This window comes from Nomascus leucogenys, chromosome 2 (genome assembly GCF_006542625.1).
Source record: "Nomascus leucogenys isolate Asia chromosome 2, Asia_NLE_v1, whole genome shotgun sequence".
In the NCBI taxonomy this organism is placed as follows: Eukaryota; Metazoa; Chordata; class Mammalia; order Primates; family Hylobatidae; genus Nomascus; species Nomascus leucogenys.
In genome coordinates this window covers 150,692,367-150,720,149 of record NC_044382.1, presented here as the reverse complement: position 1 = coordinate 150,720,149, position 27,783 = coordinate 150,692,367, and the positions used below count along the sequence as shown (strand labels likewise).

Genomic DNA, 27,783 nt, shown 5'->3' with positions numbered 1-27,783 from the left:
AGAGAGTGACAAGGGCAGCGGATGAGTGCTTCCCTCCTGCCCTCTGCACATGGCGCTCCCAGGGAACTGCACCGGGCTCCTGCTGTGCTGCTCCAGGGGCACTCGTGGCTCATGGCCTCTCCTCAGGGACATGACGTTGGGGAGTTTTAACGGAGCACCATGTTCTCTTTTCACCCTTGGCCACAGATGACGTCCGGTTGTATGCCTTTGTGCGCTTCACCACTGGGGATGCCATGAGCAAGAGGTCCAAGTTTGCCCTCATCACATGGATCGGTGAGAATGTCAGTGGGCTGCAGCGCGCCAAAACCGGGACGGACAAGACCCTGGTGAAGGAGGTCGTACAGGTACTGAGTTCCTCCAGAGTCTGGAGGTCACAACTCACCAAGGGTCACCATCCCGCAAGGAGGGAGAGGGCTGGGTTGGACTCCTGGGTCTGTAGCTTAGCTGTGACTTGGGACAAGCCATGCTGTGTCTCTGCACCAGTAAAGCCATTGGTGAAATGTCACCAGAATTGTTTCAGGATGCTGGCTAGGAGGAGGTAACTGTGTTTGTGATCCCACCTATCCCATCACAGAAGCATGGCAGCTGGGCACTTGCCTCCGTGGGTGGGGCAAGTTGCTTGCTTCTAGAGATGGGGACTGGTGGGGGGACCAGAATAGCGGCCACTACCCAGTGGCGTCCTGACTGACTGTCGGCGGTGGTCGCAAGGATCCCTTGGGAGAATTCATTTGTTCCCTCTCTGAACAGTGCCTACTTTAAGTCTTTTCCATTCTGGCCATTAAAGAAAATGGACATTTTCAATGTCAGAAACTTCCAAGGTTGTTCACTTGGGGTACGGGTAACAGGGTCATGTTGACAAAAGAAAATCTGAACTCCAAAAAGGTAATCCTGGGGTAGGGTAGATGAGGGAGAGAGGTCTTTCCCTACTAAAGGGATCTCCATTTTGCAAAAGGATTGCTCACCACCCATGAAGTAGGGAATCTGTCCCTGTTACCGCCCCTTTAAACTGTTGTTCAGATGACCAGAAATAGTGTGTTACACGCACCTTCAGCAGCTTGTCTGTTACAGAGGGCGGGGGGGGGCGTACCACTGCCGTCCTCCACCATGCACATTGTTTTAAAGATTCAAAGCAGTGTAATTGGCCCATGATAAAACAAACGTTTAAAAATAATAGACTCAGCCGGGTGCAATGGCTCACGCCTGTAAATCATAGCACTTTGGAAGGCTGAGGCAGGAGGATTGCTTGGCTAAGGAGTCTGAGACCAACCTGGGCAACATACTGAGACCCCATCTCTACAAAACATAAGAAAATAAAATGAGCCAGGCACCACTGGTGGCACATGCCTGTAGTCCCAGCTACTTGGGAGGCTGAGGCGGGCGGTTCGCTGGAACCCAGGAAGTCAAGGCTGCAGTGAGCCCCGGTCACACCACTGCACCCCAGCCTGGGCAGCAGAGCGAGATCCTGTCTCAAAATAAATAAATAAAAATAAAAATAATAGTCTAATGATGGAAGTGGGTGATAGCTAAAGACACAGGGTTTCTTTTTGAGGTGATGAAAATGCTGTAAAATTGACTATCATGGTGGTTGCACATATCTGTGAACGTACCAAGAATCACTGAATTGTCAAAAACAAAAACACGCTGGGCACAGTGATTCACACGTGTCATCTCAGCACTTTGGGAGGCTAAGGTGGGAGGATTGCTTGTGTCCAAGAGTTCAAGACCAGCCTGGGCAACATAGTATTAATAATACTCCGTCTCTATAAAAGAATAAAAAATTAGCCATGTGTGGTGGTGCATACCGGTAGTCCCAGCTACTTTGGAGGCTGAGGTGGGAGGATCACTTGAGCCCAGGAGGTCGAGGCTGCAGTGAGCCAAGATCTTGCCATGGTACTCAGCGTGAGTGAATGTAATGAGATTGAGACCCTGCTGGAAAAAGAAAAACAAACAAAAAAATAGGCTATCTGCAATGTGCTATCTTGAATTGGACCTTAGAACAGAAAAGCTGTTGAAATATAAATAAAGTCGGGAGTTTAATTAATTGTAATGTACCAATGTTGACTTTTTCACTGTGACAAATGTACCACAGTAATGTAAGATGTTAACAGTGGTGAAATATATATGTGTGTGTGTTAAGAGGAAGGTAATAGGGAAACTCGGTACTACCTCTTGCAACTTTTCTGTAACTCCAAAGCTCTTCTAAAATAAATTATTATTATTATTATTATTATTATTATTATTTTTAAGAGAGACAGCATCTCACCATATTTCCCAGGCTGGCCTGGAATTCCTGGGCTCAAGCGTTCCTACACCTCGGCCTCCGAAAGTGCTTGGATTATAGGCCACCACGCCCAGCCCAAAGTACAACTTTTATTTAAAAAATAACAATATGGCCAGGTGTCACAGCTCACGCCTGTAATCCCAGCACTTCGGGAGGCCAAGGCAGGCAGATCACGTAAGGTCAGGAGTTTGAGACCAGGCTGGCCAACATGGCAAAACTCTGTCTCTACTGAAAATATAGAAATTAGCCGAGTGTGGTGGTGGACACCTGTAATCCCACCTACTCAGGAGGCTGAGACAGGAGAATCTCTTGAAACCAGGAGGCGGAAGTTGCAGTGAGCTGAGATCTAGCCACTGCACTCCAGCCTGGGGGACAGAGCGAGTCTCCAAAATAAGTAAATAAATAAAATAAAAAATAATGATAAGACATAATAGAGTCCTGTGGTTCCCCTGTCAGTTCCCACCTCTGGACGTCCCTCCTGGCCACTCTCTGGACGAGCTCGCCTCCTGCCTTTTGGCTTTGCTGTGGTCCCAGCCTGTAGGTCACACTCTCATCTGCAGCTGCTTTTTCCAAGGTTAATGTAATTTCATAAATGATATGGCTGCACCACCTTTGTAATTCATCGTTTTCTGGTATCAGAGTGTTCTGGTTCACAAGTGTACCGTCATGTACGAAATGTTCCCCTGTTCTTGGCCTCTTAAGTTGCTTCTAATTTTTATTTTTATAAAGAATGTTCCAACCAACATTATAATACAAGCAGCTCCTTTCTCTCTTCTGTTGAGTTATTCTTTTAGAAAACAATCTTGGGAGGTGGGGTTCCGGAGTTAAGAGGCGAGATAATCATTTTTAAAAGGTATGGGCGTCAGATTGGCTTTGAGCAGTGCTAGTGCTGTGCCTGGGACCAAGGAAATGCTGACAAAGCCCGTTTGTTTCACATGCTAGTCAGCGTTCCTGGTTGACACTGCTGTCTGCACCCTGTCTGGCCCAGGAGTCCTTGTTCTGGAAAACCACTTTTTCAACCCTACAGGCTGTTTTTCTCCAGGCCAGTTCGGTTTTAATGGTTAACCAGCTTCCAGTGGTCTTCCGAGTAGCAGCAGGACGGAAAATGAAAAAGAAGGCCTGTTCTGTGGCCAAAGGTCTCCTGCTGAATTCCGCCCTCCGTGCTTGGCCCACTCCTGGACGTAGCTGGGAGGAGAGGGAGCAGAGGGAGGGGGCACTCGCCAGGATGTGTACACGGGGCACCACATTGCAGATCTTGCGATTCCCTTTTGTCTTCCCATTTTAAAAATTGTGGTAAAATACAGGCCAGGTGTGGTGGCTCATGCCTGTAATCCCAGCACCTTGGGAGACCAAGGCAGCCAGATCACCTGAGGGTCAGGAGTTCGAGACCAGCCTGGCCAACATGCCAACACAATGAAACCCCATCTCTACTAAAAATACCAAAAAAGTAGCCAGGCGTGGTGGCGCATGGCCTATAGTCCCAGCTACTTGGGAGGCTGAGGCAGGAGAATTGCTTGAACCCAGGAGATCACGTCAGGAGATCGAGCCGAGATCGCAGCAAGACTGTCTAAAATAAATTAAATAAATAAATAACAAAAAATTGTAAAATACAGTAACATAAAGTTTACCATTTTAGCCATTTTAAAGTACAATTCAGCGGCATTAAACAGAGTCACAATGTTGTGTAGCCTTCACCGCTGTCTAGTTCCAGGACTTTCTCATCACCCCCAAAGGAAACCTCATACCCACTAAGGCAGTCTGCAGAGTTTCTTTCCTCTCTAGAACTCTTTTTCAGTTTGGGTAGGCGCGCTGGTGACTGAGGAGGATTGGAGGAAATTAATTCCCTGGTGGGAACCTTTCGGTGGGAGTAGTGGTGATAATTCATATGTTTGCAAGCTCAAGTAAGTTGAAGCACAAAGAGGAATTGCTTGGCTCTTGGTAGTGGGAAGTGCAGGGGTTTTGGCTTTAGGTGTGGCTAGATCGAGGGCTCATGCAGTATTTTCATCTCATCTCTCAGTTCTCTTTTTCTCTGGGGTTGGCGCCAGGCAGCCTCTGCACAGCCAAAGAAACGGTCCATGCTATGGTGGTCCCTCTGGGTCAGGATCCCAGAAGAGAGAAGCCTCTTTCCTCAATGTCAGTCAATCTCTTAAGAGGACCGTGATTGGCCCAGCTTGGGTCACATGCACACCCCGTTGGGCAGGGAGGCGGGGCTTCATGATTGGCAGCTCCAGCGTGATCCCAGTTGTTAAAGAAAGGGATGCTGGTGAATGAAGAAGCGCAGATGTGCACTGCAGTGGGGGAGCTGGAATACTGTCCTGAACTACAGGCTCATATTTTGACCATTATCATTTGCATTTTCCACCTCTTCACTTAAAAATGTTAATTATCTGAAGCTGCTAGAAGACCTTACATTTATGCTGCAGTTGCAAATCTAGCCATTTAGGTTACAAAGGGTCCATTCTGCTGGTATAATGCTATCTTTCCACAGCCGCTAAAACCATGCAGAGACCGGCATGCCTATCAGCTTCCCCTCTGCATCATGGGGATTCAGAGCAGATGTTCTCTAAGGGACGTTCCCGATGGGCCCATTCTGGGTGCCATGTCTTGGGGACCAGGTCACTTCCCTGGCTGCCTTTTTGCGATCATTTCCGTGTGAAGAAGAAGTAGATTGGCTTTAAGATTACTATATTAATAAACCCTTGACTTTGATTATAATAAAGTAATGCACATGTGTTCTTGTGCTTTGTGTGAAACGTGGAGAGCGTAAATTAATTGTACGGTCATTGATGTGGAGGAACTTGAATCCAGGGGGGCGATTTTTTTTTTTTTTGGAGACAATCTTACTCTGTCACCCAGTCGGGAGTACAGTGGCACAGTCTCAGCTCACTGCAGCCTCTGCCTCCCATGCTTAAGCAATTCTGGTGCTTCAGCCTCTCCAGAAGCTGGAGATTACACGTGTGTGTCACCACGCCCAGCTAATTTAGTGGAGGGATCTGTATGTCACTAACCACCTGCCTGACCGTGGGCAAGTCTCTCCCTCCCTGGGCCTCAGTGTCCTCATTTGTAAAATGAAGAATTGGATGAGTTGACTTGCTGTGTCATATTCTATTTTGGCGTATTCTGGAAATTTTTCTTTTCTTTTGTTTTAGTGGAGTAATTTGTTTATGAAGGCATTTTACCTTTAAATGAACCTTATTTTACTTTGCCAAGGGGGAAACTGTAGTACAGTAGGCTTTGGAGCCAGATGGTGTGGGTTCAAATTTCAGCTCCATCACTTACTGTGTGGCCTTGGACACATGGGTTACCCTCTCTGGGCGCAGTCACCTGATGTATAAAATGAGGGTAATATAATGCCTGCCTTGCAGGGTTGTGGTGGAGATTAAATGAGCAAATATAGGGAAAGTGCTTAGAACAATGAATTAATTTCTGGGACCCGGAAGTAGCAGCTCTTATTTCCAGTTTTCTGTTTAGACAACCCCGTGATGCACAGTTCAGGCAAGAAATGTTTCTACTCTGTAGATTATTTCCTTAGGAGATGCTAGATACAGATGCTGAGTTCCAGGGCACAGGGCGTGAATCTTGTTCACCGACATTGCCAGCCATCAGCCACACAGGAAGAGTCTGGCCTCACCCACACTTGCCAGAACGGAGCTCAAAAAGTTCATACTTCACCTGTGGCCAGCACAGGGGTGCATCAGCATACGAGGAAACTGAGGCCCACAGCAGTGATAGGACCTGCCCTAAACTCACAGTTAATGAGTGACAGAGCTGGGGCTAGAGCCCGGAAGAATTAAGAGTGAAGTTCGACTCTGATCCTCTTTAGTCTGTATTCAGAGCCTGAGAAACTGAGGGGCGTCTATGGCTGGGGGAAAACAAGACAAATGCCCGCAAGGCCACGGGGCAGCAGGGGCTGCCAGGCAAGCTGGGCGGGGTGATTGCGATGCCCAGACTCGAGTCCGGGGAATGCGCTGAACGCGCAGCACGCACGGCTGGCTGGCCACAGCTGTTGTCTGCCACACAGAAGTACCCGGCTGGTGCCCAGGACAGAACCTCGGTCCTATTGTTCTCGTGTCTCTGCGGGATTGTGGGGACAATGCAGTGACCGCTGGTAGTGACCTGCGATGTGCCAGGGCCAGGCTCTCTTGATTTAGAGCCGTGCTTGGGCAATGCTGCATCATGCTTGTCTTGCAGGATGGGTTCACTGGATCCTTTTATTTATTCTTTAACATAATATGAATGTTCACGGAGCTAGGAATCCAGAGGGCGTACAGCTCAGCTTTCAGGAACAGAGGACAACAGAGGCTGCTGCCTCCAAGGAGAAGTGGAGGTGGGAAGGACGGACCTGCCAGGGATGGTGTGAACTAGCCAGTTGGAGTCTATTCTGATGGCTTCTGAGCCCCAGGAGTAACCAGGCTTACTGGCTCACACCTATAATCCCGACACTTTGGGAGACCAAGGCAGGAGGATTGCTTGAGCCCAAGAGTTGGAGACCAGCCTGGTCAACATAGTGGGACCTCGTCCCTACTAAAATAAAAAAAAAAATTAGCTGGGGCATGGTGTTGCATGCCTGTAGTCCCAGCTACTCAGGAGTCTGAGGTGGAAGGATCGCTTGATCCCAGGAGTTGGAGGCTGCAGTGAGCTGTGCTCGTGTCATTGCGTTCCTGCCTGGGTGACGGAGGAAAACCCTGTCTCAAAAATAAGTAAATAAATAAATAAAAATAAACCCCAGGGGCAGGATCGGCTTAATTTCTGGGACCAGATTTACCCACCCCTCCCCTCTGAGGGCCTCTTTTGGGTACCAATGTGGTAATAATATGAATAACAATAGTTTTATTGTGGCCCTACTCTGTGCCTGACACTCTCTGAAGGACTTTCCATGTATTAAATCATTTGTCCTTCACGAGGCCAGGTCTGCCAGTTGCCCTGTTTTATAGATGAGGAGCTTGGGATCCGAGGAAGCTGAGTAACTTGCTCAAAGTCCGGGTGCTTGGACATGGCAAAGCTATGCCTGGAATCCAGGCTGTGGGCTCAGAGCCCCGACACGGCCACTTCACCACACTGCACATTTCCCAAGCCTTCTGGCACCGGGGAAGAGGTTCGAAGGCCGCAAGCAGGGCCGGACACTCCTTTTGTAGACTCGTGTTGCACATGCAATTAGTTTTTAAATTTCCTGATTCTCAGTCTTCCTTGGTGGAAACTTTAAACTGGCACGTGAACTTTGATGCCCTGTGCTTACTTTAAAAAAATGCTGCTGTGTGAAATGGAGAAAGTTACAGCATGTAGGGGAGTGAGACTCCAGTTGATATTCCGCCTCCATCAGCTCACAGGTGTAGGACCTTGGGCAGGTATTTATCACTAGAATTTCTGTGTTTTCGCTTAGGAAAAACAGAATGTAAAATTTCACAGAGCAGTTGGAATGATTAAAGAAAAGCAGTGGGTGTGAAAAGGGCTTCTGCATTTTGATGCCTGGTGAACTATTCATCCTTCAAAACCCTGATTTCTTATCCCATTCTCCTACCAGCCTCAATCAGAATTAATTATGCCTGTATCTGTATCTACTATGGTCTAGATAGTATTATAATTAAGGAATTATAATTAAGTAACTAACCAGGACATAATCTCCTAAAAGGCAGAAGCCATGGCTGCTTTGTGAATCGTACTCCTAGTGCTGGAAGATTACTGTGTGCTAGCACATAACAAGGGCTAAGAAATGAAGAAATGAGGCCAGGTGCCATGGCTCATGCCTGTAATCCTAGTACTTTTTGAGGCTGGAGCAGGTGGATTCCTTGAGCTCAGGAGCTTGAAACCAGCCTGGGCAACATAGTGAGACTGCATCTCTATTTTAAAATAATTTTTAAAAATTAAGAAATGGGCTGGGCGTAGCGGCTCATGCCTGTAATCCCAACACTTTGGGAGGCCGAGATGGGTGGATCCCTTGAGGTCAGGAGTTCGCGACCAACCTGGCCAACATAGTAAAACCCCGTCTCTACTAAAAATACGGAGATTAGCTGGGTATGGTGGCAGGTGCCTGTAATCCCAGCTACCAGCTACTCGGGAGGCTGAGGCACGAGAATCGCTTGAACCCAGGAGCCAGAGGTTGCAGTGAGCCGAGATTGCACTACTGCACTCCAGCCTGGGCAACAGAGCAAGACTCCTTCTCAAAAAAAAAAAAAAAAAAAATTGAAGAAATGAATTTGCTCATGTAGGCTCTTTGTGTATTACCACGACAGAAGCTTATAAATGCTCAGTAACTGTTCTCTGCATTAAATTAAATTGTGGAAGCTAATTACACTCAGGGGACTTGGGGCTAGGTTGAAATTTCCACGTCTCTGCTTCTGTTTCAATAGAAAGCAGGAGGCTGAGTGCGGTGGCTCATGCCTGTAATCCCAGCACTTTGGGAGGCCGAGGCGGGTGGATCACCCGAGGTCAGGAGTTCGAGACCAGCCAGGCCAACATGGTGAACCCTCGTCTCTACTGAAAATACAAAAATGAGGCTGGGCATAGTGGCACACGCCGGTAATCCCAGCTACTCAGGAGGCTGAGGCAGGAGAATCGCTTGAACCCAGGAGGAAGAGGTTGGAGTGAGCCGAGATTGTGCCACCTGCACTGCAGCCTGGGCGACAGAGCGATACTCCATCTCAACAACAACAACAAAAATTAGAGAAAGCAGGAGTGAGAGCTGACTGGGGCAGCTGGGAGAACCTACACCCCTCCATGGGATGAGATTTACGAGGCTGCGGTTCCCCCTTGCAAAGCATGGGTTACCACTTAGCACTCTGTGGACCATCCATAGACTGTTCGTTGCCTTCAAAGGGTTTCAGCTGTTTATTTCTATGTCGAGTGTTTACGCTTCCTTAAGCCGGTGGTTCATGGAAGGACTCTGTATTTGCATAACCAGAAGGGCCTTTTTGGCCTGATGCATTTCACCTGGGCCTGGGCTCAGGCCGGGGGCGTTTCTTGTTGCTCATGTCATACATACATACATATATATATTTGTTTGTTTGTTTTTAGATGGAATCTCACTCTGTCGCCCAGGCTGGAGTGCAGTGGCGACATCTTGGCTCACTGCAACCTCCGCCTGCTGGGTTCAAGCGATTCTCCTGCCTCAGCCTCTCAAGTAGCTGGGACCACAGGTGCCTGCCACCATGCCCAGCCTAATTTTTGTATTTTTAGTAGAGATGGGGTTTCACCATGTTGGCCAGGCTGGTCTCAAACTGACCTCAAGTGATCTGCCCACCTCAGCCTTCCAAAGTGCTGGCATTACAGGCGTGAGCCACTGCGCCCGGCCTCATGTCGTATATTTTTAAAATACAAATTGCACAATTGAAAAATAAAAGCTCCGATGCAGCCTGTGAATGGTGGGATCAGGTATCGTATCAGGCTTATTCATCCATGAGCTGGGGGCTGTACTGACCCCAATATACACATGAGGAAACTGAGGCTTAGAGAGGACTAGTTCTTGAGCCAAGGTGAGTGTTCAGGCAGAAGCCAGATGGTGGGGGACTGGAGGCCACTTTAAATGTGGGGCTTTTATAATGGGAGGGCAGTGAGGAGCCCTGGGAGGATCTGAAACTCAAGAGCAATGGGTCTGCTTTGTGGATGTTTCACTAAAGAGGTTAAAAGCCCTTAGGGGAACTCAAGTGGGAGGATTGCTTGAGCCCAGGACTTCCAGACCAGCCTGGGCAATATAGTGAGACCCTGCCTCTGCAAAAAAAATATAAAAAAATTAGCCGAGCATGGTGGTATGTACCTATAGCCCAAGCTACTCGGGAGGCTGAGCCCAGGAGGTCAAGGATGCAGTGAGCTATGATCACACCACTGTGAGGATGCACTGGCACTCCAGTGTGGGCAACAGAGCAAGACCTTATCTCAAAAAAAAAGTCTTAGAGGAAAAAAACAGTCTCCTAGGAGAAAGAAGGAGATCCCTGCACCCTAGGTTTGGGCCTGGCATGTAAATGAAGCCACCTTAATAAGCAAAGAATTCTGCCCAGCGGGCTGTGACCTGGCTGCCCTCCACCAAACTCCAGACCAGTGCCAGCCCTTGGCCAGCCTGCCCTAGCCTGGTACCTGCCCCAGGCACCTGCCGGCAGCTGGCATCCGGACGCTCTGGTGCAGTGATTCCCGACACAGTCGCTAGCACGGTGTACAGTCGCTGTGCCGTGAGGATGCAGCATTCGAACGTGTACTGGTCTTAACCTGAAGAAATGAATCTGGAGAGCTCTTTGTGTGTGAAGTGCATGTTTCCCAGCCTTCATGAAAGGCCGAAGGCTCACTGCACTCTAAATCTTGCCCCATGTACGAGTGTGTTTCCTCCCCGTCTTCTCTTCCCCTTCCCTGGACCCCTGCACGCTTTTGTCCACCTCTTGTTATTCTGTGTTCCCGGACATCTTGCCTTGTGAGATTCTCTTATGAAACAAGCACACACGCTCAGTCTGCGCCCCATGGTGGTTCTACTCCAAGTCGCTGTGGTTTGCCGAAAGGCTTCTGACAAAATACAGGAGCTAAGTGATCAGCCACTACCCCCTACCTCCCACAGAGGGGTCTGCCCCTTCCCGTGGGGCCCTTGCCACAGCCTCTAGCAGAGCAGAGATACAGCCTGTGTCCTTTCTCTTGACGTTTCATAAATACTTCTTGTTTTTATAATTTTTTTTTTAGATGGCATTTTGCTCTTGTCTCCCAGGCTGGAGTGCAGTGGCACGATCTCAGCTCATGGCAACCTCTGCCTCCTGGTTCAAGTGATTCTCCTGCCTCAGCCTCCCAAGTAGCTGGGACTACAGGTGTATGCCAACATACCCAGCCAATTTGGTATTTTTAATAGAGATGCCATGTTGGCCAGACTGGTCGCGAATTCCTGACCTCAGGTGATCCGCCTGCCTGGGCCTCCCGAAGTGCTGGGATTACAGGCATGAGCCACTGTGCCCGGCCTGTTTTTATTATTGTAATGGCCAAATATTATTTTGTAAGTGGATGTAGTACAACATATGTAAGTCTGTGATACCCATTTTGTGTGTGTGCCCACCTCTGTATGGTGGTGTGTGTGCATGCCTGTGTGTGGGAGTGGATGTGTGTGTGCCTGTGTGTATATATGTGTATGTGTGTGCACCGCTGTGTATGAGTATGGATGGGTGTGCATGCGTGTGTATATGTGTGTATGCATGCTTGGATGTGCATGTGTGTGCATACCTGTGTGTGCACCTGTGTGTGCATGCATGTATCTGTGTGTATGTATGCATGCGTCTGTGTGCATGTGTCTGTCTGTGTGTGCATGCCTGCATGTGCATGTGTGTGTGCATACCTGTGTTTCTATGCACCTATGTGTGTATACATTTGTGTGGACACATCCCTGTGTGTCTGTGTGTGTATGTCTGTGCATGCCTGTATGTACATATGCATGTATGTGTGTGAGAGGGTGTGTGCATGCCTGTGTGTGTGTGTGCACCTGTGTGGGTGCATGCCTGTGTGTGTGTATGCCTGCGTGTGTGTGTGTTGGTGTGTGCATATCTGTGTTTGTGTGCGTGCATGCCTGTGTGCGTCTGTTCCTCCGCCTGGTGAGTTCCCTGGCGTGGAGTGAATCCTGTGATCTGCTGGCTACTTCACTTCCCTTGTCCTCAATTTTCTCATCTGAAAAATGTGTATGATAGTATCTCACTCATGGAATTGTGAAAATTCAATAAGATACCATGTATAATAAGTGCCTGGCGTATATGAAGTCTTAAGTAGATAGTATTTATTTATTTATCCAACTTTTGCTAAAAATGGAAACAGCCTGGTATTTACTGGTAATGAACATCTTTGAGTATGTATGTTGTTATTTTTTAAAAATTCTGTTATTTCTTTGGGAAAAATCCCCAAGTGTGGATGTGGCTGAGGAATAAGAAATGCTGGGCACAGTTTTGATGGGGCAGAAGTTGAAGATCTGAACCTGGATTTAATCTCTGGCTTGTCAACTGATCAATAAGCCTGGGCTATTTGGAGCTCCGGGTTAAGGGGGATTCTGAGGTTAAGCCTGGACTCGGTGGGGAAAGTGCCATGATTAATTTGCGATGTCTGCTGTGGACACTGGAGAGAGGAGAGTACATTTCCTGCATGCTTTACATGCCTGGTCTAGATGAAGCCATAGTTAGAAATTAGGCAAGGTGCGTTTGGGGCTTCTGTAAATCTCTGTGGTCAGGAAAGCCCAGCCTTAGACTCCAGGCAGTTGCCCAAATGCTGAAGAGGCTGGGGGCCCTGTTGGGGTCACAGATCCAGACATAGGAACAGCCGCCCCTATTTGGTTTTGGCCAAAACACTCACAGCGTGCTTCTAGGACGTCACAGTGTGCTTCTAGGACGCCATCGCTTCCATCTTCATTAGATGGTTACCGTGTGTCCACCTGAAATACAGCCGTGTGCCTCTGTCTTGGCTTTTGTTCTCTCCCAGTATAGCAGGGTCACGTCACTCCTGAGCTACGAGGGTGCCTTTGTTCCTGAATCTGTCAAACCCTAGCCTGTGCCATTTTGATCTATTAGTTTTTCCCTTTATCTATAATGACTCTTGCCTATAATAAGAACCTGTTCCGGCCGGGCGTGGTGGCTCACGCCTGTAATCCCAGCACTTTGGGAGACCGAGGCAGGCAGATCACCTGAGGTCAGGAGGTCAAGACCAGCCTGGCCAACATGGTGAAACCCTGTCTCTACTAAAAATACAAAAATTAGCTGGGTGTGGTGGCACATGCCTGTAGTCCCAGCTACTTGGGAGACTGTGGCAGGGCAATCGCTTGAACCTAGGAGGTGGAGGTTGCAGTGAGCCAAGATGGTACCACTGTACTCCAGACTGGGCAATGGAGCAAGACTCTGTCTCAAAAAACCAAAACCAAAACCAAAACAAACAAAAAAGAACCCATTCCTTTTGAGTAAATTATACCTTGCTGGTGGAATTTTTAAAACCTCGGTCTTTCAAGCACTTTGAATAGTTGTGGGAGGGAGGTGTAGGGGCCTCGGTGGGGTTGGCAGCGGGTGCCCAGTGGGTTTCATAGCTGTGCATTTTCATTTGGCTCCTGTTCCTTGGAGATTGCCTTGTCTCCTAGCAAGATGCAGGGTGCTGGGGACTGTGGCTGCTTTTCTTTAGCAGTTCACGGTCTTTGGTTTATTCATCGTCACCCACTTCTGGAAAAGACACATTCATGTGTCCAGCACACGTCTTGTCTATCCCCGGCCCCATCTTATGCCTGCGGGAGGGGAGATTCTAGTCCCTACACCTTGTTACGGGGATTTGGGACGGACCTGAAGCCAGTATGCATCGTTCGTTGTGAGAGCCATGCTGTGATCCCAAAGCTGACTTTTCCATGCCAGGTTTCCCCATTGCCCTAGGATCTGGTGTCTGTGGTGGAACTTCATCCCGTGTCTATGCGCCCTGGAGGCTTAGGTGTAGGATCCCTGGATGACTGGTGGGGAAAGGCTGGGGGACCCTGTTGTCCAGTCTTCTTCTTTCACAGAGGTGGAAACCAGGGCCCAGAGCCATTAAATATTGTCTTCCAGGCATTTTAGAGCCCGCTGCTTCTATTTTTCTATTCTCAGTCTGTCAGAGAGACCAGTAAGTACCAGAATTTTGACTTCCCAGAGCCTGGGAGAGTGTATGGCGTATGACAGATGTTTACTAATGTGTGTTCGTGGGAAGAACAAATTGTGTCACTTTCATTGTCTTTCAATACATTGAAGATCAGTTCCTCTCCTGGGCCCCACTTCATAGAAATATGCATTCCCGACTTCACAAATGGAATTGCCCAAGAATCCCTGCTCATGTTTCCTCCCCAGAGCTTCCCCTGCACCCACACTCTCTGCATTGATTAGGAATATCCTCAAAGCCCAAACGCTCCTGAGTAGCAGACCCTACACTTGTACCCTGACAGGCCTCCTTTTTCCCGAAGCTAACCCTGGGCCTGGCTTTGGGGTTTGCAGCCGGATTTGTCGTCTTCTCTCTGCCAGTTTCACTGACTTGGTTATTCCAAGGAATTCCTGGGACTTCCCTTCGTTAAAAAATAAACGTTAGGAATGAGAAGAGGAACCAGCTACTGCTTGTGTCTTCACTGTGAGTGGCTGAGGGAACTTCATTAAATCTCAAATTCCCCGAACGATCCTGAGAATGAAGGTGAACCCACAGTCCTGTGAAACATTCTCTCTGACTGTTGAGCACTCCGCTTTCTACCAGGCATTCTCATCAAGTGTGTAAGCCTCTCTTATGGTCATACGACCCTCACAGCAGCCCTAGGATGTGAAGCTGCTATTGTCCCCATTTGCAGATGAGGAGACTCAGGCTCAGGGAGGTTGAGTCCCCAGGGAGGCTCAGGCCACTGGAGATGCCTGTGGACAACGGTGCCTGTTTGTATTTGGCCCGGACCTACTCCCAGCATGCTGGGGTTTAAACCCGGGCAGTTGGGAGCCATTAAAAAACAAAAAGGGGTGGGGTGTGGTGGCTCATGCCTGTGATCCCAGCACTTTGGGAGGCCGAGGTGGGGAGATCACTTGAGGCCAGGAGTTCGAGACCAGTCTGGCCAAGATGATGAAACCCTGTCTCTAATAAAAATACAAAAATGAGCCGGCCGTGGTGTTACGTACCTGTAATCCCAGCTACTTCAGAGGCTGAGGCAGGAGAATTGCTTGAACCCGGAAGTGGAGGTTGTGGTGAGCTGAGATCACACCACTGCACTCCAGTCTGGGCGACAGAGTGAGACTCTGTCTCAAAAAATGAAAATAAATAAAAATAAAAATGGAAAGGATGGGCTGGGCGTGGTGACTCATGCCTGTAATCCCAGCACTTTGGGAGACAGAGGTGAGTGGATCACCAGAGATCAGGAGTTCAAGACCAGCCTAGCCAACATGGTGAAACCCCGTCTCTACTAAAAATACAAAAATTAGCCAGGCGTGGTGGTGGTTGCCTGTAATCCCAGCTACTCAGGAGGTAGAGGCAGGAGAATCGCTTGAACCCGGGAGGCAGAGGTTGCAGTGAGCCGATCGCACCATTGCACTGCAGCCTGGGCAGCAGAGTGAGAGTCCGTCTTCAAAAAACAAAAACAAAAAAACTTGTCTTCTCTTGCTGGTTGCGTAATTCTAAACCATTCAAGCAGCTTCAGCTGCTAGGAGTGAGACTTAGTTGGATGAGGCCCTTGGAAAAAAATCCTGCTTTGGCAAGAAAAGAGAAGTCCCCCGTCTGGCAGCTATGAGAGAGCGACACCGAGTTCCTAGACAAAACAAAGAGCTTTCTTCAGCCACAGGTGACAGTGCCCCCAGACTGACACACGTTGCTGTGCAGTCTCTGGCAGGTTGTGGCAGCTGCCTCGAAGGCTTGGCAGTCTAGAGCAGCCCCTGGAGGCGGGATGTGCGGAGAAAGCGGGGCTGGCAGCAGCAACGCATCCCCAGGGCCCTGCCGGGAAGTTGCTGTGTCCCCTGGGATGAATTGTGTCCCGTCTCTGAGTTGCTGCTGGTCCTCTACGTAACGAAGAGGTGAATGGCAGGTCTCAAGGGTGGAGTGCAGTGGTGCGATCCTGGCTCACGGCAGCCTCGACCTCCCAGGCTCGAGAGATCTTCCTGCCTCAGCCTCCCAAGTAGCTGGGACAATAGGCGCACACCACCACTGTTGGCTATTTATTACTATTACTATTATTATTATTATTAGTAGTAGTAGTAGTAGTAGAGACAGGGTCCCACTATGTTCCCCAGGCTGGTCTTGAACTCCGGGGCTCAAGCGATCCTCCCTCCTCGCCCTCCCAAAGTGCTTGGGATTACCGGCATGAGCCACTGCACCCCACCTCCCTTCACTATTTTGTTTAACTGAAACACAATTTACATAGAGTAAAACGCACAGATCTTAGGAATACTACTCAATGAGTGTGTGTGCGCGTGTGTGCGTGTGTGTATACGTATATATATATATTTTTTTGAGACAGAGTTTCGCTCTTGTCGCCCAGGCTGGAGTGCAATGGTGCGATCTCAGTTCACTGCAACTTCCGCCTCCCCGGTTCAAGCGATTCTCCCGCCTCTCACACCCAGCTAATTTTTTGTATTTTTAGTAGGGATGAGGTTTCACCATGTTGGCCAGGCTGGTCTTGAACTGCTGACCTCAGGTGATCCACTCACCTCGGCCTCCCAAAGTGCTGGGCATGAGCCACTGCATCTGGCCCAAGTTTTGTATATTTTGAACGTTCATGGTGCATACCTTTGAAGCCACCACCCGGATCTGGACATGGCGCAGCTGTCTACCCCCCTCAGATGGGCTCTAATGCTCTGCAATTCATGATTCTCTTTGCCTGATCACATTATTCTTTCAGACTCTTTCATGTTCTGTCTAGACCTGCGCTGTTGCCGGCCACATGTGGCCACTGAGCGCCTGAAAGCACACCCAGCCATATCACCGCGTGCCGTATACCTGGTGGGCACACAGCGTTTCTAAGGCTGGGTTCAAAAGAAATGAATGTAAAGGACCTTGTCAGTAACTTTTAGCATCGATTACATTGTGGAAATGACAATATTTTGCATATATTGGATTAGATAAAATACTATTAAAATAAATGGCACTGGTTTCCTTTTTGCATTTTTCAATGTGGCTAGTAGCAAACTGAAAATTCCCGGCCAGGCACAGTGGCTCACGCCTGTAATTCTAGCACTTTGGGAGGCCGAGGTCAGTGGATCACTTCAGCTCAGGAGTTCGAGACCAGCCTGGGGAACATGGTAAAACCCCATTATCTACCAAAAAAAAAAAAAAATTAGTTGGGCATGGTGGTGTGTACCTGTAGTCCCAGCTACTTCGGGGGCTGAGGTGGTAGGACTGCTAGAGCACCGGAGGTGGAGGTTGCAGTGAGCTGAGATTGCACCAGTGCACTCCAGCCTGGCAGCATGGGTGACAGAGTGAGACCTGTCTTAAAAAAAAAAAAAAAAAAGGAAAGAAAGAAAATTCAAAATTCTGGCCTTTGGGAGGCCAAGATAGGTGGATCGCTTGAGCCCAGGAGTTGGAGACCAGCCTGGGCAACATGACGAAACCACGTCTCTACAGAAAAATACAAAAATCAGCTGAACGTGGTGGCTTGTGCCTGTAGTTCTAGCTACTAGGAAGACAGAGGTGGGAGGATCGCTTCGCTTGAACCTAGGAGGTTGAGCCTGCAGTGAGCCGAGATGGCACCACTGCACGCCAGCTTGGGTGACAGAGTGAGACTGTGTTTCAAAAAAAGAAAATTTAAAATTCTGTATATGTCCGCATTGCTCTAGGCCCTGGAAGTCTCCTTCTGATGAAGGACTTGCCTCCTGAGTCTTGCCACCTGCCCCTGCCCCTGTGGGTGTTGGTGGCATGTGGGTGCTGGCAAGTGCTGTGTCTTGAGGAGGTGTGTGTGGTGTAGGGGTGGCCATGCTTTGCATACATATGTTCCCTGTGGTTTCCAGCCTCAGGTGCAAGGCAGACTTCAGCTGCTCCACGCAGGCTCCCTCCAGTCTCAGGCATTGCTCCCAAGTCAGAGTCCGTCTGCCCAGAGCCGTGTTTGCTCAGCTTCTGTCTCATTTTGAAGACATGCAATGAAGCCCACTCCCCAGTGGTGCTTGCAACTCCCTCATCTCGCGGGAGCCGCTGGAAGGCATGGAGGTGGAGAGGTGTGGAGGTCGTTTTCAGTTGGTTTTTAGGCTGAGGCTCAGGTCAGACATTTTGGGGACATTCTGTGCAGTCCATGCCCTGAATGGAAGGTGCTGGCTCACCTTTGTAAGCCTCTGGGGGCTTGGGAGCACCCCGTGTAGGATGGACACCTGCTAGTACCCGCTCCATGCGGCCTGACCTCCTGGGCCCCTGCAGAGTTGGTGCTGGCCCTATAGAAGGTGGGAGCAGCTCGGTGTCCACTCAGGAGCAGGCTGGGGTCCAGCTCTGGCTCCAAGGGAACTGACCACTGTTGGTCACAGGCCCGTCTCACCCATGTGTCCACGTGATGTCCAGGCAATGGGCCCGTGCATGACCAGTCTGCCGGTGAGGTGACAGCAGGGAGCCGATCCCAGGGGGATGACTGGATTGAGATGCAGACACTTTATTTGGAAGGTGCTAGGAGTCACTGCCAGGCTCAAAGAACGGGGCAGGGGTGGACAAGACACAGGAGCAGCACGAGGAGGAGACACAAAGAGGGGAGGGAAGCTGATGGGCAGCGGGGAGAGATGAGCGGACCCAGGTGCGAGGGTGGAGAGCAGTGGGCTGGGGGATGACTGCCGCTTAACCAGCCTCATGGTGTCACTTGCCGAGCCTCAGTTTCCCCTTCTGAATTGAGGGGCAAGAGATGACCTCTAAGGACCACCGGCCCTGCTGTCTATGAGGCCATGGTGATTCTAAGGCCCAGAGGGAGCCCGGACCTCCAGTGTCCTCCATCCATCCCTTCTCTCTGCTCGGCTTTGCACCAGCATGGGCTGCGTCGAGTCCCAGGCTGTACACCTTGGCAGTCACACGGTGGGGGCTCTTGTGTGAGGAGGGGAGCAGAGCCAAATGCACCAGCTGTCAGCCAGACTGAAGGTGAAGGGAGCCAACAGGCTCATGTCTGAATACAAGGTCTTCAGCTCACCCCTGGAGGCAGTATGTCAGGATTCTTCCGAAGAGAGAATCTGGAGTCTATTCTAAAGGGGCCTAGAGCATGGCCATGGTCACTGTAGCTTCAGAAATGTTTAAAGTTTTGTCTTTCTTGGTCATTGGAAGAGGCAAAAAAATGAAAAAAAAAAAGCAGTAAGGAAAGAGGGAAGATTCAATTTTGCACATTCTAACTCTCTGTGTTCCCCTGAGGATAAATTGGAAATGAAATATGAATACAGGACTTTTAGGTGTGAGCCAGTTCAATGTGTTAAGACACTTGCTTTCTAACCCTTTGCTTTTTGGCAGTAATCGGATTGCTGGACGACTTGTCTTTTAAGACCTCTCCAAGTACTGACAATAAAAACAGCCCTTCTACAGGGAAAATAACCTTCCATTCTACTTTCTACTGAGCAGAGAGGAAAGAACATCAGCTGAGCCAGGAGGGTTATCAAGTTGCAGGATGACCCTGTTTATCTTGTGAGATTCAGTTTGCTTTAAACGTTTTCAGAGATCATATGGTTGCATTTGTATATACTTTTGTTTGTATAACTTGGAATCATTTTTCTGCTAATCTTTTGATTTTAAATATGTCTCTGGTATGTAGTACAAGGTTTGAGGGATTTTTTTGTAGTTTGAAACATAGCATTTTTAAAGGTAATTTTGTTCATTTACATTTATTGTTATGTTTTACTAGATCTGCTGTCTGTTTTGCTTCTTTTTGTTTCATTCTAATTTGATTTCCTAAGTACTTGTGGTTTTAGGTTGGCCTGTGCCTAGCTCCATGTATCTTTCATTTGAGATTTCTTAGACCTTATCAAACTTATTTTTCTTTTTTTGAGATGGAGTCTCGCTCTGTTGCCAGGCTGGAGTGCAGTGGCGCCATCTCGGCTCACTGCCATCTCTGCCTCCCAGGTTCAAGCTATTCTCCTGCCTCAGCCTCCCGAGTAGCTGGGATTACAGGCGCGTGCCACTACACCCAGCTAATTTTTGTATTTTTAGTAGAGACAGGGTTTCACCATGTTGGCCAGGCTGGTCTCGATGTCCTGACCTCATCATCTGCTCACCTCAGCCTCCCAAAGTGCTGGGATTACAGGCGTGAACCACCATCCATGGCTGTCAAACTTATTATTCTTAATCTAAATCTTCTAATAGCTAACCTACTTGAACTTCAAGTGTTCTTATTTCTGTAATTGCCATATATAGCTATCACAAAGCAGAGGAACTTTGGACTTTCTTCTATAAGCATCTTGAGCTGTTGGCTTCCTCCTTCTGAAAGCTCTCTGCCCCTCCCTCAAGCCGTGGGGCTCAGGGTTGAGAAATACATTAATTCTCAATTCTCCTTTCTGGCTCTTACATCCAACTTGTGTTCTTTCATTGCACTGATCACATACACTTAGTAACACACTATAGTGGGGTGGGAACAGAAAGGATCTAAAGGTTGTTTTGTCATTCTGGGCAAATCTCTTCAAGCCCAGCCCATGAGTCTTATCTTCAAAAAGTAAAATAAAATAAAGCTAATATACTGAGAGGGCTGAATGAGAACATGAGTGAGGCTGTTCCTGGCACACGTCAGCTGCTTGATAAAAATTAACCTCCCATTCTCCACTTCGTTAGTGTTGTCAGTGGCTTTGCGCGCCAGATGCATTGTCTTTTTATTGTAAAGCTTGACCTTGAGGATGCTCCTGGGCTCATCATTCTTGGCGATATGGCGACTTTTTTGTTTTTTATTTTTTAATTGTGGTGGAATTCATGTAACATAAAACGAACCTTTTTATTTTTATGTTTATTTATTTCTTTTGAGATGGATCTCACCCTGCCGCCCGGGATGGAGTGCAGTGGTGCGATCTTGGCTCACTGCAAGCTCCGCCTCCTGGGCTCAAGTGATTCTTCTGCCTCAGCCTCCCGAGTAGCTGGGATTACAGGCATGCGCCACCACGCCCGGCTAATTTTTGTATTTTTAGTAGAGATGGGGTTTCGCCACGTTGGCCAGGCTGGTCTCAAACTCCTGACCTCAGGTGATCTGCCTGCCTCGGCCTGCAAAGTGCTTGGGATGACAGGCGTGAGCCACTGTGCCTGGCCTGAACCATTTTAAAGTGTACAATTCAGTGGCTTTCAGAACATTCACTGTGTTGTACAAGCCCTACCTCTGTCTGGTTCCCAAACTTTTTCATTACCCCAAAAGGAGATGGTGGCTGTTTCAAGATGCCAGCTTTGGCGTCAACTGGACCTTCTGGTTGTCTGACTTTGGACAAGCATTGTAATCTCCAGCCTTTGTTTTCTCACCTTTAAAATGGAAATAATGTTGATCAGCGTACGGGCCTTTTTAAAAAGAACTTGATTGAGGTATAATGTATGTACCACAAAATCAAGTCATCCTAAGTGTACTTGTTCAGTACTTTTTCGTGAATTTGCAGACTTGCGCACCTATCACCACAATCCCAATTTTAGAACGTCTCTGTCATTTCCTGTTCCCATCTCCAGCTCCGCGTAACCACGTGTCTGCTTTCTGTCTGTATGGGTTTGCCTTTTTTAGACATTTATACCAATGGCAGCTGATAATACATGGTCTTCATGCCTGGCTTCTTTCGCTCAGCATCCTGTTTTCCAGGTTCATCCATGTAGTTGTGCGTGCGAGCACTTCATTCCTCTCTGTGGCTGAGGAATATTCCATTGTGTGGAAGGACCGTGTTTTGATAATCCAGTCCTCTGTTGATGGACATAGGGGTTGCTTCCACCTTCCATGATTCCTGTTTCCTACTGTGTGTCATTCTCAGTACTGTGGCACTGTGCTGGTACACATGAGTGCTTAATAATTGTGGTTGGCCGGGCATGGTGGCTCACGCCTGTAATGCCAACACCTTGGGAGGCCAAACTGGGCGGATCACTTAAGGCCAGGAGTTTGAGACCAGCCTGGCCAACATGGCGAAACCCTGCTTCTACTAAAAATACAAAACTTAGCCGGGTGTGGTGGCGGGCGCCTGTAGTTCCAGCTACATGGGAGGCTGAGACATGAGAATGGCTTGAACCCTCGGGGCAGAGGTTGCAGTGAGCCGAGATTGCGCCACTGCACTCCAGCCTGGGCAACAGGCTTTTCTCTCAGGAAGAAAAGAATATGATGGTCATTGTTTATGTTATTTCCTTATGGGCTTTTTTTTTTTTAATGTGGATGATTTTCTTACCTTTAGACTTGTTATTTGTAGTTTTGATAGCTTTTGTTGTCAAGCTGCCCGTCATCATCCTGAAATTTTGTTTGTTAAAAGTCTTACGATCCACATATGGCAGTAACTGAGTATCATCGTGGCTTAGGGCTGTCTGATAAGCCAGGTCACCTGCTTCCCTCATGCATGCCACAAGCGTTTACTGAGTGCACCATGGGTGCCTGCGGGTTCTGTGGGTGAAACCTGTGTATTCCAAGAGGAAAGAGTGACTGCATCCATTTTGCTCAGCCCTGTAGCCCCACAGCTTGGCATGCTATTTGTTGAATGAAGGCAGAGCCTCTACCCTCGTGTAACTCAGTGCGGGTGGAGAGCCCATGGCAGATCCAGGACTGGAGGCTCCTGCATCATTAGGAACATTGGTGGCTGAAGCTTGCTTGTCCCAGCTGGTGAGAGCCAATTACGCCTGTCTCCTTCCACCTCCACGTATGGTGACATCACTTTGATAGCTTGACATCAGCCACTGTGGGACTATTTACATCATGGAAATGGGCAAAAGACCAATCTGAGCTTTTGTCTTTTTCCTTTCTTTTGGAGTGCCTGGTGTTAAACATTTACCAGCACACCCGTGTGCCTTTCCAACCTCGTAACCTATTATATCTCCTGACAAGATAGTTTTTTACAGATGAGAAAGTTGAGGCACAGAGAATTGAAGGGACTTGGCCAAGGTAACACAGCCAAAATTCAAGCCCTGGCTTCCTTCGGCCATCCCCACGGACATGGGAAGATGCAGCATCAGATCGGCCCCATTCCCTCCTCCCCAGTCAGGTTTTTTTCTGCCAGATGAGTCTGCTGCCGGATTTCCATCTCTCGGCAGGGTTTTCAGTGCTTTGCTTCTCAGTGTGTTGCCTGAGCCACCCTCACATCGTGTCCCTTCCTTCTTAATAGGAATGCTGGTTTCCCTTGTTCTTGCAGAATTTCGCTAAGGAGTTTGTGATCAGTGATCGGAAGGAGCTGGAGGAAGATTTCATCAAGAGCGAGCTGAAGAAGGCGGGGGGAGCCAATTACGACGCCCAGACGGAGTAACCCCAGCCCACCCCACACCGCCCCTGCCAAAGTCATCTGCCTGCTCCCCGGGAGAGAGGACCGCCGGCCTCAGCTACTAGCCCACCAGCCCACCAGGGAGAAAAGAAGCCATGAGAGGCAGCGCCCGCCACCCTGTGTCCACAGCCCCCACCTTCCTGCTTCCCTTAGAACCCTGCTGTGCCCTATCTCATGACGCTCACAGAACCTCTTTCTTTGATCTTCTTTTTCTTTTCTCCCCCTCTTTTTTGTTCTAAAGAAAAATCATTTTGATGCAAGGTCCTGCCTGCCATCAGATCCGAGGTGCCTCCTGCAGTGACCCCTTTTCCTGGCATTTCTCTTCCACGCGACGAGGTCTACCTAGTCAGATCTGCATGACCTCACGTTGCTTTCCAGAGCCCGGGCCTGTTTTGCCATCTCAGTTTTCTTGGGCCCTGCTTCCTGTGTACCGCTGAGGGGCAGCTGGGCCAGGAGCTGCACCCGGTGCCTGCAGCTGCACCCGGTGCCTGCAGCCTTCATAAGCACACACGTCCATTCCCTACTCAGGCCCAGACCTCTTGGTATCTGCCCTGGGCTCCCTCATCCCACCTCCATACAGAGTTGCCTAAGATGCATTTCCGGCAGAGGCAGGATTGCTCGGTGGTGAGAAGGTTAGGTCTGGCTCAAACTGAATAAGAAGAGATAACATTTGCCTTAAAACTTGCCTGGCAGTGGCTTTGCTGCACGGTCTGAAACCACCTGTTCCTGCCCTCTTGACCGAAATTTCCTTGTGACGCAGAGAAGGGCAAAGGTCTGAGCCCAGAGTTGACAGAGGGAGTATTTCAGGGTTCACTCCCGGGGCTCCCAAAGCGACGAGATCATTAGGGAGAGAGGCCCAGGGTGGGGACTGGGAATTTAAGGAGAGCTGGGAACAGATCCCTTAGGTTCAGGAAGCTTCTGTGCAAGCTGCGAGGATGGCTCGGGCCAAAGGGTTGCTCCGCCCGCTGCGCTAGCTGTGAGCTGAGCAAAGCCCTGGGCTCACAGCACCCCAAAAGCCTGCGGCTTCAATCTTATGCCTGCACCATACATTCAAAAGGATCCTTTTGTTTTGTTTTTAAAGAAAGATGAGGTTGGCTTGGTTCTTCATGAGCACATTTGATATAGCTCTTTTTCTTTTTTTCCTTTGCTCATTTCGTTTTGGGGAAGAAATCTGTACTGTATTGGGATTGTAAAGAACATCTCTGCACTCAGACAGTTTACAGAAATAAATGTTTTTTTGTTTTTCAGAAAACAGTTTGGTTTCTGACTTGTCCTACAAAGTTCTTTTGTTTTTTTGCTGTAAAAACAAAGGCAGTCGTCATCACCTTCAGATTTAACAGGTGTTTGCGGAGCTGCTGGGGCCGGGCACATTCACGTTCAGTAGCTTATTTAATTCTTAGCAACCATAAGAAATAGGTGCTGCTTTTGTCTCCATTTCCTGAAAACTGAGGCTCAGAGGGGCTCATTCACCCGAGGTCACCCAGATAGAAAGTGGCAGAGCTGGGATTTTTTTTTTTTTTTTTTCTGGTGACAGAGTCTCACTCTGTGGCCCAGGCTGGAGTGCAGTGGGGAGATCTCAGCTCACTGCAACCTCCATCTCCCAGATTCAAGAGATTCTCCTGCTTCAGCCTCCATACTAACTGGGATTACAGGTACCTGTCACCATGCCTGGCTAATTACTGTATTTTTAGTAGAGATGGAGTTTCGCCATGTTGGCCAGGCTGGTCTCGAACTCTTGACCTCATGTGATCTGCCCGTCTTGGCCTCCCAAAGTGTTGGGATTACAGGCATGAGCCACCACACCCGGCCAGAGCTGGGATTTGAAATAAGTCTCTCGAAGCCCCTGGTGCCGTGGCTTGTGAGGGGAGCGGGGAGGCCACACATTTGGGATAGCGCTGGGACCACAGGTAGTGATTCTTTTTGAGTGGCCAGAACTCCCATCTGCCTTTTTAGGAAAAGCCAAGAGAAAGCATCTTCCTCGTTAGCCGTGACATCCTTTCCGAGGTTATCCTACAGCTGAGAAACTGGACTTCCAGCACACCAGACCCTGTGGGAGCCCAGAATCAGGGCAGAGGAGTTTCAGACACAGACAGCGGGGCTTGGAGGAGCTCAGTGTGGGGCAGGGAGGGTGCGGAGAGAGGGCAGAAGCCGAAATCAGGGCAGGAAGGAATCCTACAAGGTACGGGCAAGGCCCTGATCATGCTGCCCAGGGTGGCAGGGGGCCATAGGTCACCACCAGCCCCAGCCCCAGCCACATCTGGGTTCTAAATTCTGCTCATCTGTTCACAGCTGTGTGGCTTTAGGCAATTTAGTTAACCTCTCAGCCTCAGTTTGCTCATCTGCAAAATAGATAACATTGCCTACGTGTAGAAAGGCTTAAGGAGCAGCGAGGATTGTGCAGGCAAAGGGTGCTTGTCAGGGTGCAGCGTTCTTATCTCACACCTGCCACTGGTCTTGTTAGCTCTATCGGCTTCCGTCTTTTCCTATAACTAGAGCTGAGGGAGCTCAACTAGGTCCGTTCCCAGTGCACGGGTTTTAGCTCGGTTCAGAACTTGGGCTTAGTAGGTGCATGACTTCATGTCACTCATGCACTCCGTCCTGCAAGCCCTCCATCCTCTCCTGGAATCTCCTGGTCGGCCAAGCCCTCCTCCAGGCTCACTGCCCACCCCACTCCCTGCCCCAAAGCAGACTAGAAAGAATGAGCAGCTCTCAAATCTGCCCCTAGGCCTGTGGTCTCATCCCTGGCTGTGAATTGGGATCACTGGGAGCTTTGAAAATACAGATGAGGCCTCTATCCCAGACTAGTGAAATTGGAGTGCCAGATTCAACCAACGCCAGCTTTTCCTTTCCAGACAGCGGCAGAAGTGGACCCGATCCTGGGCGGGAGGGGCTGGAAGGGAGGCCTCCCTCTCCCTCCGTGGGTTCCTCTCGTGAGTGGAATCTTGTTTGTTTTTATTTTGTTAGTTTTGAGACAGGGTCTCACTCTGCCACCCAGGCTGGAGTGCAGTGGCACAATCACAGCTCACTGCAGTCTCCATCTCCTGGGCTCAATCGATCTTTCTGCTTCAGCCTCTTGAGCAGCTGAGACTACAGGTGTGCACCACCATGCCCAGCTAATTTTTGTATTTTTTGTAGATAGGAGGTCTCCCTATGCTGCCCAGGCTGGTCTCAAACTCCTGGACTCGAGCAATCCTCCCACCTCAGCCTCTCAAGAGTGTAGGGCTTACAGGCGTGAGCCACTGTACCCAACCATGACTGGAATCTTGAAGGGCAAGTGCAGACAGGTTTACTGAGCACCTACGATGTGCCAAGCACTGGCCTAGGTATGGGATTTGATCATGAACAAACCCATACAGCCCCCACCCTCAAGGAGGCTGAGTCTAGCAGGGATGATGGATATTAATTAGCTTGTCCCACCAGAGGGTGCGTGTTTCCAGATGAGGATAAGTCCCCTTCAGAGAAAAAAGCCCAGGTTCCATGAGAACTCACGAGGGCCCTGGATCTGGCTGGGGTATGGGGGAGGGTTTCCCTAAGGAGGTGGTACCTGAGCTGAGAACGCAGGGAAAGGAGGGGAGGAACAGGAAAGCGTGAACATAGCTCCATGGAATGTGTGCCCACCGGTGAGCCAGGATTTGAAGCAGCTTGTTTGTGTGTCAAGGAGCTTGGTTTTAACTCGAAAACTGCAGCTTGGGCCTTTCCTGGGGATCCCAAGGGATCATGAGACCACTGAAGGCAGAGAAACTTTGCCTTTTTTTTTTTTTTTTTCTGAGACAGAGTCTTGCTCTGTCACCCAGGCTGGAGTGCAATGGTGCTATCTTGACCCAGTGTAACCTCCGCCTCCTGGGTTCCAGTGATTCTCCTGCCTCAGCCTCCCCAGTAGCTGGGATTACAGGCGCCCACCAACATGCCCAGCTAATTTTTGCATTTTTAGTAGAGACAGGGTTTCACCATGTTGGCCAGGCTGGTCTCGAACTCCTGACCTTGTGATCCACCCACCTCGGCTTCCCAAAGTGCTGGGATTACAGGTGTGAGCCACCACACTTGGCCCTATTTCTCACCAGGTGTTTATACCCCAGAGGTTATCTGGGGCTGGTGAGGGGGTTCAGGCCCAGGGTGCCGCCCTGGCTGGGGGAAAGTTCCCCTGCAGCTCCTGCCCTGAGGATGGGCTGCCCTCGTTGAAATCTTTCTGTTCCCCATTTCTTAGTGAACCACAAAAGACAGAAACAAGAAGTAGAAAATGTGCACAGTCCAAGTGATGTAGAAAGAATTTTTTGAAAGAACCAGAAACGGCCGCGGCCACCAGATGACTCAGGAAGAGACAGTGGGCAGCACAGCCATGGCTCAGAGCTCAGCCTTGGGCTCAGGTTTGAGTCCAGGGCCCGTGGCTCACCCGCCAGATAACCTTGGCCAGTAGTGTCACCTTTCTGAGCCTCAGTTTCCCCCTCTAAAGATCACAGCACTTCCCTCATGCATGTATTGTAAGGACTAAGTGAGCTGAGCCTTGCCAGGTATTTAGCGTGGTGTGATCTGTTAGATTCCGATGGGAACTCTGCACAGTCCTGAGGGACCATCCTCGTTTGGAGCAAGGGCTGTGGCCATGAACAGCTCAGGCCTAACCCCGAGGCAGTGATGGAGCCGTCTGATCCTTCTACCCCTGCTTGTCAATGTCGCCACTCGTGGGCTGCT

The 27,783-nt window shown here is 49.3% G+C and overlaps 1 protein-coding gene across 1 annotated transcript in view; it reads left to right on the top strand.

Moving 5' to 3' along the window:
* The window catches only part of COTL1 (coactosin like F-actin binding protein 1), a 51,788-nt gene extending 27,439 nt beyond the window's left edge, over nt 1-24,349 (top strand). Inside the window, exons 3-4 of the mRNA XM_030819460.1 lie at nt 187-344; nt 22,972-24,349. Of these exons, the coding sequence (XP_030675320.1) occupies nt 187-344; nt 22,972-23,082 (269 nt within the window). The 3' untranslated portion in view covers nt 23,083-24,349. The remainder of the gene's footprint in view (nt 1-186; nt 345-22,971) is intronic.
* Nucleotides 24,350-27,783: the final 3,434 nt, after the last annotated feature.